General features: G+C 41.3%; 3 protein-coding genes across 4 annotated transcripts in view; 1 reads left to right on the forward strand and 2 right to left on the reverse strand.

The window, feature by feature from the left end:
• The window catches only part of LOC6505194, a 63,602-nt gene extending 50,088 nt beyond the window's left edge, over window positions 1-13,514 (reverse strand). Inside the window, 2 exon segments of the mRNA XM_044717409.1 lie at window positions 8,204-8,441; window positions 13,377-13,514. Coding sequence (XP_044573344.1) covers window positions 8,204-8,392 — 189 coding nt within the window. The 5' untranslated portion in view covers window positions 8,393-8,441; window positions 13,377-13,514.
• LOC6505068 (cyclin-dependent kinase 12) lies at window positions 4,462-8,040 on the forward strand. The gene has a single exon (XM_001965486.4). It carries the CDS (start codon window positions 4,631-4,633, stop codon window positions 7,061-7,063), a length of 2,433 nt encoding a protein of 810 aa, XP_001965522.1. The 5' UTR covers window positions 4,462-4,630; the 3' UTR covers window positions 7,064-8,040.
• Window positions 8,569-13,513, reverse strand: LOC6505191 (histidine--tRNA ligase, cytoplasmic). Of its 2 annotated transcripts, XM_044717408.1 has the most exons (6): window positions 13,377-13,504; window positions 11,325-11,642; window positions 11,029-11,244; window positions 9,881-10,309; window positions 9,198-9,821; window positions 8,569-9,133 (listed from the first exon to the last, which is right to left on the reverse strand). In XM_044717408.1, exons 2-6 carry the CDS (start codon window positions 11,508-11,510, stop codon window positions 8,924-8,926), a joined length of 1,665 nt encoding a protein of 554 aa, XP_044573343.1. In that variant the 5' UTR covers window positions 11,511-11,642; window positions 13,377-13,504; the 3' UTR covers window positions 8,569-8,923. The 2 variants fall into 2 exon arrangements, with proteins under 2 accessions (XP_044573343.1, XP_014760311.1); XM_014904825.3 differs by lacking the exon at window positions 11,325-11,642 and having other exon boundaries at window positions 13,377-13,513.
• Window positions 13,515-14,129: the final 615 nt, after the last annotated feature.

Below are 14,129 nucleotides of genomic sequence, written 5' to 3' on the forward strand. Positions count from 1 at the left end.
CTCAAAAATTGGATAGAGAGAGTTCGGTTAGAGTTCGATCTCTACTGAACAAATGGCAAAATCACTTAACACACCGTTAACACCCACATTAGTTGTACTCCGTCGCACAGACAGAGTTTCAATTACTTTTTGGCCCAAGCCATTCATCCAGCCAGCCATCCAGCCATCCACCCACCACCGAAAATATTATTATATATCAGGGAACCACTCCCGGCGTCTCATAATCGAATTAAATGCACTCCATGGCGGGTGCTGAGGATGCAGGCAGGGTCAGGGGTGGTCTACTGGGGCCTGGGGAAGTCAAAGTCGAAAAAGTCATTAAAAACGCAGGCAAACGATTGCACGCAAATTTGCTGGTACCGCTCACTGTCTTTGTTATATTTTAACTTACTCACCCCACCACTAAGTCGAACAATAGGGGGTACAAAAATAGGTAAAAAGGGAGAAAGTTATAAATAAATATAAAAAATTTTACAAGATTTTAAGGAGCTAGGATATTATTAATAACATGAGCCAATTAAAAATTATTATTAAGAAAAATATGTAATATCTTAAACAGATATCATATCTTGAAGATTTTTCACAAATAAAGAATGAAAATGAGGTATTATTTTAAATAAATGCAAGTTAGATAATAACCGAGAATATTAATATCAAATTATATAAACTTATAGAGTTATGGTGTTCTTGAACCAATAAAACGATTTAAATAAAAAAATTAAATTAAAAAAAATATATATATTAAATGATTCTAAAAATATTTTATTTCTATCTAAAATCTATCCAGATCTACAAGTATTTTCATTTTAAAGTTCAAAAGAGATTAAGAATAATATAGATTGAAGTTTTGGATTAGCTTAAATTTTAAATTAAGTTAGTTCTAATTCTTTTAAAAATAAAAATGTAATTTTAGAAGTTAGTAATGTAAATGTGAATCGTTATAATAATGTTACCATTCAAGCTACAAAAAAAAACACTTTTAAAATATGTTTTAAAATTGAATTCATATTTATTTAAATGTATATATACAAATATTCTTTTTTTTTTGTTATATATTTTATTAATTATTATTATTATTATTATTATTATTATTATTATTATTATTATTATTATTATTATTATTATTATTATTATTATTATTATTATTATTATTATTATTATAATTATTATATTTATTATTTTATAGACAATTTATGGACTCTTTTTCAAAAAAAGAGTATTACAATTATGGACTCAAAGAAAAGAAATCTTTTAAAAATTTAAATAATATATTTAAATAATAAGTAACCCCTTACTACCTATTTTGTTGACCCCGATTGTGGGAGAACACATGAGCTGGCCAAACTATGAATGAAATTGGCAACGAAATCGCACGTGGCGGTTCTCTGGTCACCCGCGATAAGCAACTGCCGTCGCGTGTCGCCACCCCCCACCCACCCTCCCCTCCCCGCTCTCTCACTTACACACTGTCCACACTTCCACGGTGGCAGAGAGATACTATCGGAGACGGAGAGACGAAATCCGGACGGATGAGATGAACGAGGTGAGCGCCGCCGTATTTATGACTTTCAATCCGATTTTCGGGCTAGATTCCAGATCCATAGCCATTTTGGTGATAATCTTTATTAATATTATTAGTGTATTAGAAAAGTTATAGAAGAGTAGTAGCTATTATTATAGGAAGTGGAATATTATAGCTCTATTTTTGTACCCAAGGGATTTATTTTTATTCTGCTCTTAAGATAGGAGATGAGGCTAAGTAATATTTATAGGCCATCTAAGCTTGACCCCAAAACTGACCAGAAAAGTGATTAAAATCTGAAATTAAATCAAATGCAATTACGGTAGCAACCCCTTTTTTTTTTTTTTTGGAAATTAACTTTTGTCGATCGACTTACGACTTCATGGCTGGAAAATGGCAGTCGAGCTTAACAAATCACAAATTTATGGGCCAATCCATCAATGCCAATGGGTTTGGGTTTGGACGACCACCAGAGCTCCTGGCGACCACTCTCTGCACCACCGAAATCCGAAAAAAAATCCCATCCCAAAAGCCACCGCAGCACCACTCTCTAATCGCTTCCCACGATCGCCAAAGTTATACCATTTCCATTTCCATTTCCATATGTAAAAATTGTGCCTTCATTAATCCGTAAATTAGAAGCATTGAACGATGTCAGAGAGTTCCCCTCCAAAACAGGGGCGATTTTGAAGTGCGCCCTGGAAACAAATCACTGCCTCGCTCTGCTCTGCTCTGCTTTCCACACACTCACATCCAGGGTTTATTTCGAATCTGATTCGTATTTTGAAACACTATGTAGACTGTGAAGGGCGACCTCGAAACCCTAGGCCAACAAAATCCACTGCAATCCCTCCAGACAACCACCACCACCACCGACATCAGCACACCACCCTTTCCACAGTGGCAGGCACAGTGGGGTAAGTGACCACAAAAGTGGGATTACAATGGGTCTTAGAATGTGATTTGTTTGTTTGTTTTTTACCTGTTTGTTATTTATCGAAAGTAAATAATTATGGCGTTTTAAAGTGCTTAAGATAAGTATAACTTAATATAAGATAAAGGAAATTATTTTTTAAAAATTCTTTCTTTTTTAATAGTTTTGAAACTTATCTTTGATTCTAACTTTTTAAGCTACACAGTTTTTTTTAGCTATAATTTAATATTAAAATAGAATATAATAATAGATCTACTATAATAATAGAATAGATCTACATAAGAGTATAATATAATACATATTATAATAGAATTCTGACCCAGAAGGCTTCAAAAAAGCAATTTTAACTTAAAAATTAATGATTTTTAAAAATGGAATAAAAAAAAACGTCAAGACAGCTAAAAAGAAACAATTTAAAATGTATTTTCTCTGGTCTGAGTAGTTTCTTAGTAAAATATTTGAAAAAAAAAACATTTTTTAGCTAAATATTATAATATATACAATTTTTTTAGTTAAAAATTATAATATATAACATTTTTTTACTTAAACATTATAATATACGTATAACATTTCTTAGTTAAATATTATGAAATGCAACATATTTTAGTTAAATATGATGTTATTATATTATGTTTTAAATATTATGAGATAAAAAAGTGGCTTATATTTCCCAACTAAACAAAATCGACTAAAAGTCAACTAAACTAACTAACTAATCAACTAAAAGGAAATCCTAAGAAACCAAAGATACTAAAGATAAAGTAATTGTATCTAAAGAGATACTACTAGATAAAAGTAAAGATACTAGAAGTAAGTTGTTTTTAAATATTTCTATGCCTTTTTTCAAAAACCTCTCTATGAAAAATGCATTATTTCTTTCCTTATTATTTTTATCTAAAAGATCCCCTACTCCATCCCACTGTGCGACCCCTGGACGAACTTCAGTTTCATCACAGTGGGATGACATGTCAGCAACAGCAGAGCAGAGCAGAGCCGAGCAGAGCAGAGCAGAGACAACAACAAATTGTTGGACAATCGCTGAAATGAAATGAAATTTCATATTAAAACTGTATTAGCCTGGGCTGTATTAGAGGAAGGGGAGTGGACGAGGCAGAGAACTGCGACGGCGTCCTGTCAGATCCAGGATCTCTGAATCTGAAAATTCTGAAACGGAAATCAGTTGGGTCATTTGAATGAGGAGTTTCGGGAGAAGCCTGTCCCTGTGCCAGTGCCAGTGCCAGTGCCCTCCCCCTCCTGGCACCTTGCCATCAAATTGCACGCACTGAAGCATAAGAAATGCAAGGGGTGGAGGGGGAAAAAGGATCTGGCAGAAAGGACAGCCTCAATCAGGACTCAATTCGAGTGTAAAAACGAGGCGATGAACGACCGCGGAGGACCGTTTGACATTTTTCTGCTGTTGCATAATTAAATTAAGAGATGCCAGAATCAGGGAGCAGTGATGAATTAACTAACCCAAAACAAAAAAACAACAAAAAAAGAACAAAAAGGACGAAAAGGACATAATGGTATGCAAAGGAACAGAAACCCTAACCTTGGGTAACAGTGGGTTTTCTTTTCAGTTGTAGTTATGTGATTTAAAAGACAAAAAAAGCTATAATTTCTGGCTGTTTCCGCTTCCAGGCGACCAAGGGGCGCTGCCGCATAATGTACGGCTAATGGAGACAGACCCAAGATAGTAAGACATATGTGGAACTACAATGGGTAAGGAGTAGAGGACGAATGTTGCTAGTTCTTCTACTACGAGAGATATAATAACTCTAATAAAATAATGTAATACTCAAGAGATACTCCTAGTCTTACAATAGACCTTTTCCGATCCCCCCTTTAGCCCTTCTTCCCTCCAAAAGTCCTCTTCCCATTACACCCCTTATGTCCTGTATTTTTTCTAACAACTTTTTCCAAAAACAGTAGGCTGGTTTCCAAAACTTCAGATGTAGGTCTCACCCCATCTGGATTCCAGTCATTCGTCTCGTGATCTCTCTCGAAAGCGTACGAAACTAAAAAAGTGAAAACTGAAAAGTGAAAAGTGATTTAAGTGAAGAAAAAAAATATAAGAGAATAAAATTTCAAACTGAAATTGAGAATTTGGAAAATAAAGTTTGAAATTGAAAAATATAATTTCAATATCGTAAAGATATAAGTGCTCAGTCAAAATGAGCAAATATTTTAACTCGGAGATCTTGAGTTCACTCTTAGCTCAAGCTCCAATCGACGAGAGCGATCCTGCTAGCAATCGTTTCGCCGACTTGAAGTCGTCTGGTCGCTATTTGTTATATGTCTCGTCGGATCCCGGGAGGCAAATCATTCCCCGGGATGTCAAGAGCACTCTGCGGACTCTATTCCGCGAGGAGTGCAAACCGAAGAACTGCATCGTCAGGATCATTTTGACTGAAGAGGATCGTATCTCGCGGGCCAAGGCTGCTGCGAACCTGAAAGTCCGCCAGAGGGTGTGGGAAGGGGTCGAGTCTGTCGAGGAGTTAAAACAGATTGGCTGCGATTCGGATATGTTGGATCGTGCCCGTGGCGGTCGTAGCCTCACATACGATCCGAACTTCAGTCTTCAGGTTGAGGAGATTGGTGAGCCCATTTTGGATCCCAAGTGTAACGTCAAAAAACGCGTTGCCAAATGCCTGCCTGAATGTGGGCCCAAATTGGAGCCTGTTTGGCCCGAATTGGAGGCTGTATTTCGTCCCGAATTCAAGAAAGTTGATCCTGATTATGACCCCGAATGTGACCTCAAACCTGATCCTGAATGTGACCCCCAACCTGATACCAGACGTGATGCCAGTCGTGATGCCAGTCGTGACTCCAAGCGTGATACTAAACCTGATACCAGTGGTGATCCTCAATGTGACCCCAGACGGGAGCCCAGACGTGATGCCTCGCGCGACCCCAGATGTGACTCCACAGGTGGTCCTAAATGTGACTCTGCACAGGACCCCCGACTTGATGTCTTGCGTGACCTAAAACGTGATGCCTCACGTGACTCTAAATGTGAATCAGCACGGGACCCTAAACTTGATGCCTCACGTGTTGCCTCACGTGAACCCAAACTTGATGTCTCACGTGACTCCAAAAGAGTTGCCTCACGTGACACCAAGCGTGATGACTCGCGTGTTGCTTCACGTGACCCCCAACGTGATGTCTTACGCGATCCCCGACTTGATGTCTCACGTGATCCGAAACTTACTGCCTCACGTGACTCCAAACGAGTTGCCTCACGTAACCCCAATCTTGATGCCTCACGTGACGCCAGACTTGATGCCTCACGGGAACCCCAACGTGTTGCCTCACGTGATCTCAAGCATGATGCCTCACGTGATCCGCAATTGAACGATGAATCCAATCCCGTGATGGTTCTACACTGGAATCCCAAGTCGGTGTATAGTTCCCGATCAAGTGTGGCTACTGAAGTCGCCGCATCCAACACAAAGACTGTTCAGAATACCGAAGCATCTGGTTCTCCAGACAAGACGTCTGATTCTCCAGACAAGACACCTGATTCTCCAGACAAGACGTCTGATTCTCCAGACAAGACACCTGATTCTCCGGACAAGACACCTGATTCTCCGGACAAGACACCTGACTCTCCAGTCAAGACTGATGGCAAGACCAGCAAGACCAAGTCCAACAAGCCCAGGTCCATTAGGGATATGACCAGCAGGACCAGGTCCAGTAGGTCCAAGTCCATCAAGGCCAGGACCCCCAAGGCCAAGACTAGCAACTCTGATCAGACTCCTGAACAATCCCAACCCAAGGGCAGTAACACTGATGAGATTCCGGCTCCATCCCAGCCCAGAGGATGCGAGACCCATGAGCTACCGACCTTCGGTAGCCGGGAGGAGCTGATGCAGTACATCCAGGAGGTGAGCGCCGTCTATAGCCGTCTCCAGAAGCAGGAGCCTCACACTTACCGTCCCGAGGAGGACCCCAAGCTGGCCTGGTTGTTCGAGTTGTCGTGGCAGCTGTCCAACGAACCTCTGGCCCGGGAGAAGACACTCGGATCCCTGGAGCAGATCAAGTCTGGCTTCAGCAACTTCCTCCAGTACATCAAGCAGAAGTTCCAGGCCTCCGATATGGAGGAACAAGCGGCAGAGGATAAGCCAGTGCCTCGCACCGCCGAAGAGTGCATCGATCCGAATTTCTCGGGTCCCGTGATCCTAGGACCGAGTATCGATGAGCCGTTGGTCTTTCTGGCGGATCGCCTCATGGTGGGATTCAACATGCTTTTTAATCGCTGTGCTGCCACATTCGAGCCAGTGCTGTCCACGCCAGAAGTGACCGTTCCACGGGCTCCACGATCTCCATCCTCACCGGCGCCACCACCACCACCATCTTCATCAGCACCGGCACCACCACCACCATCTCGTCCATCCCGTCGTGCTACTTCGGGAAGCTATCAGCGTCGTGCTACCATCCGGGAGGTGATTGGCGAGGTGGAACTGCCACCAGACACCACATCGGACGAGGAGAAGCCCAACACCAATGACTTGAGAGGCAGGGTCACCACCAACTCGGGTATGCCCGTTTCCGGGGGCTCCCAGAACCGTGATGGGACCCTACCGAAGTTGAACCGCAATAAGTGACTTAAATCTCTGATCCCTATATCTCTGGCACTGTTCCAGAGATCTCCAGAGATTTCAAATTGTTAAATAGTTCTATGTTCCAGGATAATCAAAATTGTAACACTTGGACTTGCACCTACAATCGGGGCATTCTCCATAACCTCTTTACGAAGCCTCCTACTCCATGGGAGCTACTCTCTATGGAGCTACCTTCTATGGAGCTACTCTCTAAGGAGCTATTTCCTATGGAGCTACTCTTCATAAAGCTACTCTCCATGGAGCTGGACTTCTACAATCCATTTCGAATAAACCAAAATGTCGTTTTTCGTTCAAATTAAGATGTTTTTCTCGGTTTTGAACGGGTGAAGGATAAAATATTCATGGCTTTTCAGGAACTTTTATTGCAATACTCCATTCAATTAACAAGACCGATAGTTATCGATTATTTTGATATTTTTCTATATATTTAGACATTTGTTCCTAAAAATTGTCCACTTTATACACTCTTTTTGATCATTTTTCGTCTAAATTTGATTTTATTCAACTAACACCTGTTAATTATCGATTATTTCGATAGTTTTCAACTTATAATTGACATTTATGTCTATAGTTCCTTGAAAGATTCTAGTTTTTGACAAGTTTTCCTGTAAGTATTATTTTTTTTTAAACAGAAACCCTATAATTATCGATTATTTCGATAGTTTTTTATTTTTTATAGGCATTTCTCTTTGTGTTCCTTGAAAAGTTGTCCACTTTATACTCTATTTTTGACCAGTTTTAGTCCAAATTTTATTTTATTCAACTGAAACCAGTTAATTATCGATTATTTTGATAGTTTTCAAATTATTTTTGACACTTTTGGCAATGGTTTCTAAAAAGTTACTACTTTAGACTCTCTTTTTGACACATTTTCGTCAAAAAGTTGTATTTTATTCGACTAAAATGATAATTCAAATAAAACCTGATAGTTATCGATTATTTCGATAGTTTTCTAATTATTCCTGACATTTTTAGCAATAGTTTCTAAAAAAATAACTACTTTAGACTCGCTTTTTAACAAATTTTGGTCAACAAGTTTTATTTTATTCAACTGAATTCTTATAATTATCGATTAATTCGATATATTTCCGATATAACCACGAAATGAAATGAAGCACTCACCTTGAAGCCCGACATGGCGGCGGGATTGAGCTCAATGTTAATGTTGTTGGGCTCCATGATGAGCCCGAGGCTCTGGAGGTTGCACACCTGCGGCAGCTGGAGGGTGGGCGTGGGCACCTTCAGCACCGCGACGGTGCAATCGATGCTCGACGCCGTCACCGTGGCTGTCGCGGGCAGCGTCTCCGGCATCTTGGCCAGGTCTTCAGACGCCTCTCCACTCCTGGTCGAATATCAGATCCTGAAAATTGTATTTAAAATTATTAATACAAGAGAAGAGGGTGGACAGTAAGTAACATTTATCTTAAAAATAATCTTAAATTTAAATTCTTAGTCCTTAAACCCAGTTACAAATAAAAGACAATTACTTAAATGCGATTTATTTTTTATTCAACTCTTTTTTTTAGCGTTCATTTTGGTATAAGTTGTCCGTATAACTTACTCCTACGGTTACACAGTAGACCTAAGCCTAGTAGCACGAGGCGCCTTCGGCCAGGACACCCAAAATACAAAAACGTATAGGATACAAAATAGGATACACAAAAAAAAAAAAATTCATTTGATAATCTATACACTTCGATGTGATCAGCTGGTCGGTGAATTCAATTCTTTAGCTATTTTTTTTTGGGAGGAGGAGGAGAAGGAGGAGGAGGTTGGATGGTTTTCATAAATTAGGAGCAAAGTGCTATCCAGCGATAATATCAAGGATCAGGGAGGAGAGGCCTAGGCGGCCGAGTGGAGGCGCCTCCGTATCTCGGCGGACAGATCCTCCAGCTTCACGTTCGTCTCCTGACGTGTGGTCACCTCCCGCAGCTTCACCAATCCCTGGGCCAGCTCGGCATCGCCCAGAACCACCACCAAGGGTATCTGATGCTCCTCGCAGTGCTGCAGTTGCACCAACAGCTTGGGATTCAACTTATAGGAGTGCTCCGCCTGGTAAAATATCCAAAAATATCAATAGAATCAAGGAATAGAATCATAGAGACGAGAGACCCACCTTGATGCCCGCATCCCATAGCTGGTTGAGGACTTTAAGGCGCTGTTCGTGTAATCCCTTGTGGGCGGAGGCCACATACGCCTCCACGTCGCTGGTGCGCAGTTTCTGGCCACCGGCCGCTGCCCTCGCCTCCAGCACCGAGAAGATCCGTTCCACGCCAATGGAGACACCCACACAGGGTACTGCCTTGCCCCGGGGATCGAACATACCCACCAGATTATCATAACGACCGCCACCCGCCACAGATCCCACAGTGGCCGGTTCGTTCGATTGGTCGCCATTCTGACGGGATGTCTTTACGGGCGTTGTGGCCACGGAGGCGGACTCGCCTTTGAGCACACCCTCGTAGATGACGCCGGTGTAGTAGTCGAGGCCACGGGCCAGACTCAGATCGAAGCTAACCCGCTTCTCCAGACCGAAGATGGAGCAGTACTTGAGTAGGAGTTGCATGCCCTCCAGCCCCTTGACGGCATTGGGCACAGCCTTCAGCTTGGCATCGGCCAGGAGCTGTTCCACCAGCTCAGTGCCGCCACTTAGACGGACATACTCCCCAATCCGATCCGCCGCCGCCTCGTCCAGGCCCTTCTCCTCCACCATCTCCTTGCGCACATCCTCCCAGGGTGACTAAAAAGTAAGAATCCTGGTTAGCAAGGACTTAAGTAGAGAGAGTATATCCTTATTACCTTGTCCAGCTTATCCACCGCTGAGCAAATGGCCCGGAAATTATCCGCTGGGACACCGCACGCCTCGAACATTCCGTCCAGCAGCTGGCGATGATTCAACTTGATCACATAGTCTCCAATGTCCAGGGTATCGAGGATCTCGGCCACGATCTTGACGCACTCGGCATCGGCCAGCATGGGATCATAGGTGCCGGCAATGTCGAAATCGCATTGGTAGAACTCCCGGTAGCGTCCCTTGGTCATGGCGGGATTATCCCGCCGATAGACCTTGGCGATGTGATAGCGTTTGATGCTCGAGATCTTGTTCATCGCCAGGTAGCGGGCCAGGGGCACCGTGAGGTCATATCGCATGGAGAGGATCTCCCCGCCCTGATCCTTCAGGTCGTAGATTAGCTTTGAGTCCTCGCCGTACTTTCCAGTTAGCACTTCCTGGAAAATAGATTTTATTTTTAGTTTTTTAATCATTATTTATTAATTATTTATAGTATTTCAAGGTTAGCTGGTTTTTTTTTTAAATCAGTTGTGCGGAACTTGGAGTTCTATTTAAACTTTTTAGAGATGAAATGGCTGAGATTCTAGTCTTATTTATCTTTTAAATATTTTTTTAAATTTATTATCTTTTAGATATTTAGAGATCTGTAGTATGGAACCTATGGAGGATATAGGATTCAGATAGGATATAGTTTAGAATAGATTCTAGGAGATTATAGAAGATATAGTATGGAGAGCTTTGCGGACACACGGACAAAAGGACACTAACTTCATTGCAATTCTGTATCTTTTAGATATTTATAGATAGTTCAGAATTTATAGTTCAGAAACTAGAGATCCCATAGAGTTTCCTAAATGGACAAGGTTTCTGATAGGATATAGTCGTATTTATAGGAATAGTTTCCTTATAAACAGTTTAACGGACAAAAGGACACTCTTTAAGAAGGAAGAGGGATACTCAGAAGAAGGCCTCCAACAAGAACGTATCTAAAGTTCTAATAATCTACCAAAGATTCTAAAGAATCTACCTTATGGAGACTAAGAGATCTCCCCTCTCCACTTTCAAAACCTAATCCCCCACCCAGGACACCCACCTACACCTTTTAGACTCCAAAATATCCCCCTCCCTGTTTTGAAACCCCACCCTGGACACTCACCTTCAGTTCGAAGACAGGTGTATCGATAGCCTCGCCACCGTGACGCTTGAAGACCTGCACGATCTTGTCGAGTACACCCTGACGCAGCGTCATCTGCTGCGGACCATAGTCCCGTGTGCCCTTGGGCGTCTTCAAGGTGAACTTCTGATTGGCGGGCGTGGCATCGCCGCCCAGCTTGGCCTTCAAGGCCAGCAGGCGGGAGACTTCCTCATCGATCTGGAATTAAGAAGGAGATTACAATTAGATTTTTGTGGCTAGATGTGAAGGGGGTGGGGGTATATTGCTTAGATGCTAACCTGCTGGAGTTGCTCTTGTTCTTGCTGTTGTTGTTGTTTCTCATGTTGTTGTTGTTGTTGTTGCTGTGGTTGTTGGGCGGGAACTTGGGCAGAGCTTGAACGCCCGCCGCCAGAGGGCGCCGTCTGGAACGTTGCACACTGAAACGCAGCACTACAGCGCCACTGGCGGCCAATTGAACGCAACATGTGTTTTGTTTTTTTTGGTTTTTCTTTTTTTTTTTCCTTATTTAATTTTTTTTTTTATTTATAATTTGCTCAAAATTAGCAACAACTTTCTTTCTTTTTCTTGCAATTCTCTTTTCGTTTTTTTTTTCAAACCTAATTGAACAACAACAACAATAATGAAACTCATTAAAATCTAAGACTTTTTTTTTAAACTATTTTTCTTTCGTTACTTTCTCAAAATGTCTTATTTTTACAACTAATTAGTGTTAGTGACGAAATGCAGTTAATGTACAAAAAACCAATGCGTGTATGTGTTTAGTGTGCGAGTGTGTGGGTGTGTGTGTGTTTGGCTATTTGGGTGTGCAGCTGAAGCAAATTACAAATTAAAAATTAAATTATTAGAGATAAAAAAAAAATCATTCAATATTGCGTTCCATTGACCGTCAGCGCTGATTAATATTTCTTATTTTTTTTTTTCCTGTTTCGAAACAGGTTTTTTTTTCGAAATTTAAACCGAACACTTTTTTTTATCTGACACTTGAAATAACAGGAAAGTGACGCGATTTTTTGTTTTTTTTTTATTTTTTTTTCTTATGGAAGCTTTCTAACGCGATTCCCCCCACGAGTTCAAGGACATCATTCCACACAGACACACAGTTACACTGAAACACCACCGCAAGGTGGCGCCTTCCGGCCAAATCAGCTGATCTTGGCGGCCATCATAACTGCACTCACACTCTTGACATTTGCTCGTTTTGTGGGGAGGGGGGGTTTCTTATAGGCTAATCATATGTTGCATTGGCAGGGAGGCAGGTAGGCAGGGAGGTAGGGAGGTAGATCTTGTCTAGCAGGTTTCATATAATTGCTATAACCACCATGTGCCTTAGTGCATGCCTCCTGCTTGACCAGTTCAGTTAAGTCTCTCTCTCCCTGGCCCTCTCTCTCTCTGCCAGTCAGTCAGTCGGTCATAGAACACTCACACACACACACATACATAAACGTGCAAGAAGCTGTGAGAAAGGGGAGCCATGCAGTTGGGGGTCAGTGGCGTAGGTTTCAAAGGGGGTTACCATAACTAACAGTTATAACTAAATACTATTTTATCTTAACAGCTTATTTTATCAATTTATCTTATCATTTCCTGTTTTTAAATATTTAATCTTAGTAAATCCCCCTTCCCCTTTGTGGAAGCCCCAACCTACGCCACTGGTTGAAGTTCCGTAATGCAATGAGAGCAGCTATGCATGCCTGTCACAGACCAGAGCGAGACGCAAATAACAACAAGAGAGCGGTGGCACGAATGTAAATGTGAAAGTTTGCAGAGCGCGCGCTCTTTGTTTTTTGTTGTTTTTTTTTTTCTTTTTTTTTTGTTTCTACTTCTTTTTGCAGCAGCAGTTGCTGTTGTTTTTGTTGTTGTTGTTGCCGCACTCAATCTAATTACTGCAAAAATTCAATAGATTCCACTGCCAACACAGCATGGATTCATGAATCACAAGTTGGATTTTTTTTTTGGCTCTTTTTTTAAGGGGGGAGGGGGGGACTGTGATGAATGTCTCAGGTCGTGTCTGACGAAATTCGTGCTACAGATTGCAGTGCAACAGGGCATACTGTATATCTATTATTTTATTTTATTTTATTTTTTTTTTTGGGGTTAGTGACGAACGATGGGAGAAGCGAGGGGGGTTAGGTGGCAATTACAGCAACAAATGCACTTATTTCGTGTACACACACAATGCCCGGACATTCTGCGCATGGGGGGTGTGGGGGTTAGGGGGGATATTGGCGGGGGAGTTGCAAGGTAACACACACACACACACACACACTCACACTCCACACAAGCACTTAAAAAGGATGCAAAATGAACATGAGATGGAGGCAACTACTGACCTTCTCTTTGGACTCCTTGGCAGCTTTCAGTTGTCGGACGAGATCGCCTTGCACTTTGATTTGCTCCAATATCTGATCGCGCGTATCACTCATATTCCTGTTCAACTATAATATAGAGCACAGAGCAGGTGGCAGGGCAGCTGGCTTGGGGGGGCGCGCGTTCTGTTGCACGTTTCACTCGATTTCAGTTCAATTTGGCTTCAACTCACAGTTTTCCTACATGCGATTGCGGAGCGCGGTGTGACCAGGCCTCGAGACTGACGGAAATGCCATGGTCGCGAGTGGGTAGCCCCCAAAATTTAAAAGTGTGGCCAGTCTTAGAGAGTGGCGCCACCTGTTGGTTTATAAACTAAGCCAACTTTATTTTAATCAAGATTATTATTTTTTAAAATAAAAAATGAACCAAGTTGTAGATGGTTTTTAATTTTATGTGAAATATAAACAAAAGCCTACTTGATTTATTATTTTAAATGTAAAATATTTTTGTATTTCCCGCCAAGGAATAACGTTTTTTTTTTTTTAATTAATTATATAACTTTAAAATATTAAAATTGTTATATAAAAGATTAAAAATATAGAAAAAACAATAAATAGTCATAAATGGTAAGCAAACTTATTTAGAAATGGTAACACTTATTTAGCCAAGTTTCAAATGGTTGCAGAACAAGCTAAAAAAAGTCCTTTTTGGTTTAAAATTTTCTGTTTTCGAAGCAGGCCTTGAAGTCGCTTTCGTTTCAATATCAGACCGAAGCG

The sequence above is a fragment of the Drosophila ananassae genome, chromosome XR, assembly GCF_017639315.1.
Source record: "Drosophila ananassae strain 14024-0371.13 chromosome XR, ASM1763931v2, whole genome shotgun sequence".
Lineage (NCBI taxonomy): Eukaryota > Metazoa > Arthropoda > Insecta > Diptera > Drosophilidae > Drosophila > Drosophila ananassae.

Bases quoted from the DNA above. Each gene is read 5' to 3' on its own strand.
- LOC6505068 (XM_001965486.4), top strand. From the start codon at position 4,631: ATGAGCAAATATTTTAACTCGGAGATCTTGAGTTCACTCTTAGCTCAA.
- LOC6505191 (XM_044717408.1), bottom strand. From the start codon at position 11,510: ATGTTGCGTTCAATTGGCCGCCAGTGGCGCTGTAGTGCTGCGTTTCAG. The intron at 11,245-11,324 runs GTTAGCATCTAA...TCTTAATTCCAG, and splicing joins AACAAGAGCAACTCCAGCAG to ATCGATGAGGAAGTCTCCCG. The intron at 9,822-9,880 runs GTAATAAGGATA...CTTACTTTTTAG, and splicing joins CGGTGGATAAGCTGGACAAG to TCACCCTGGGAGGATGTGCG.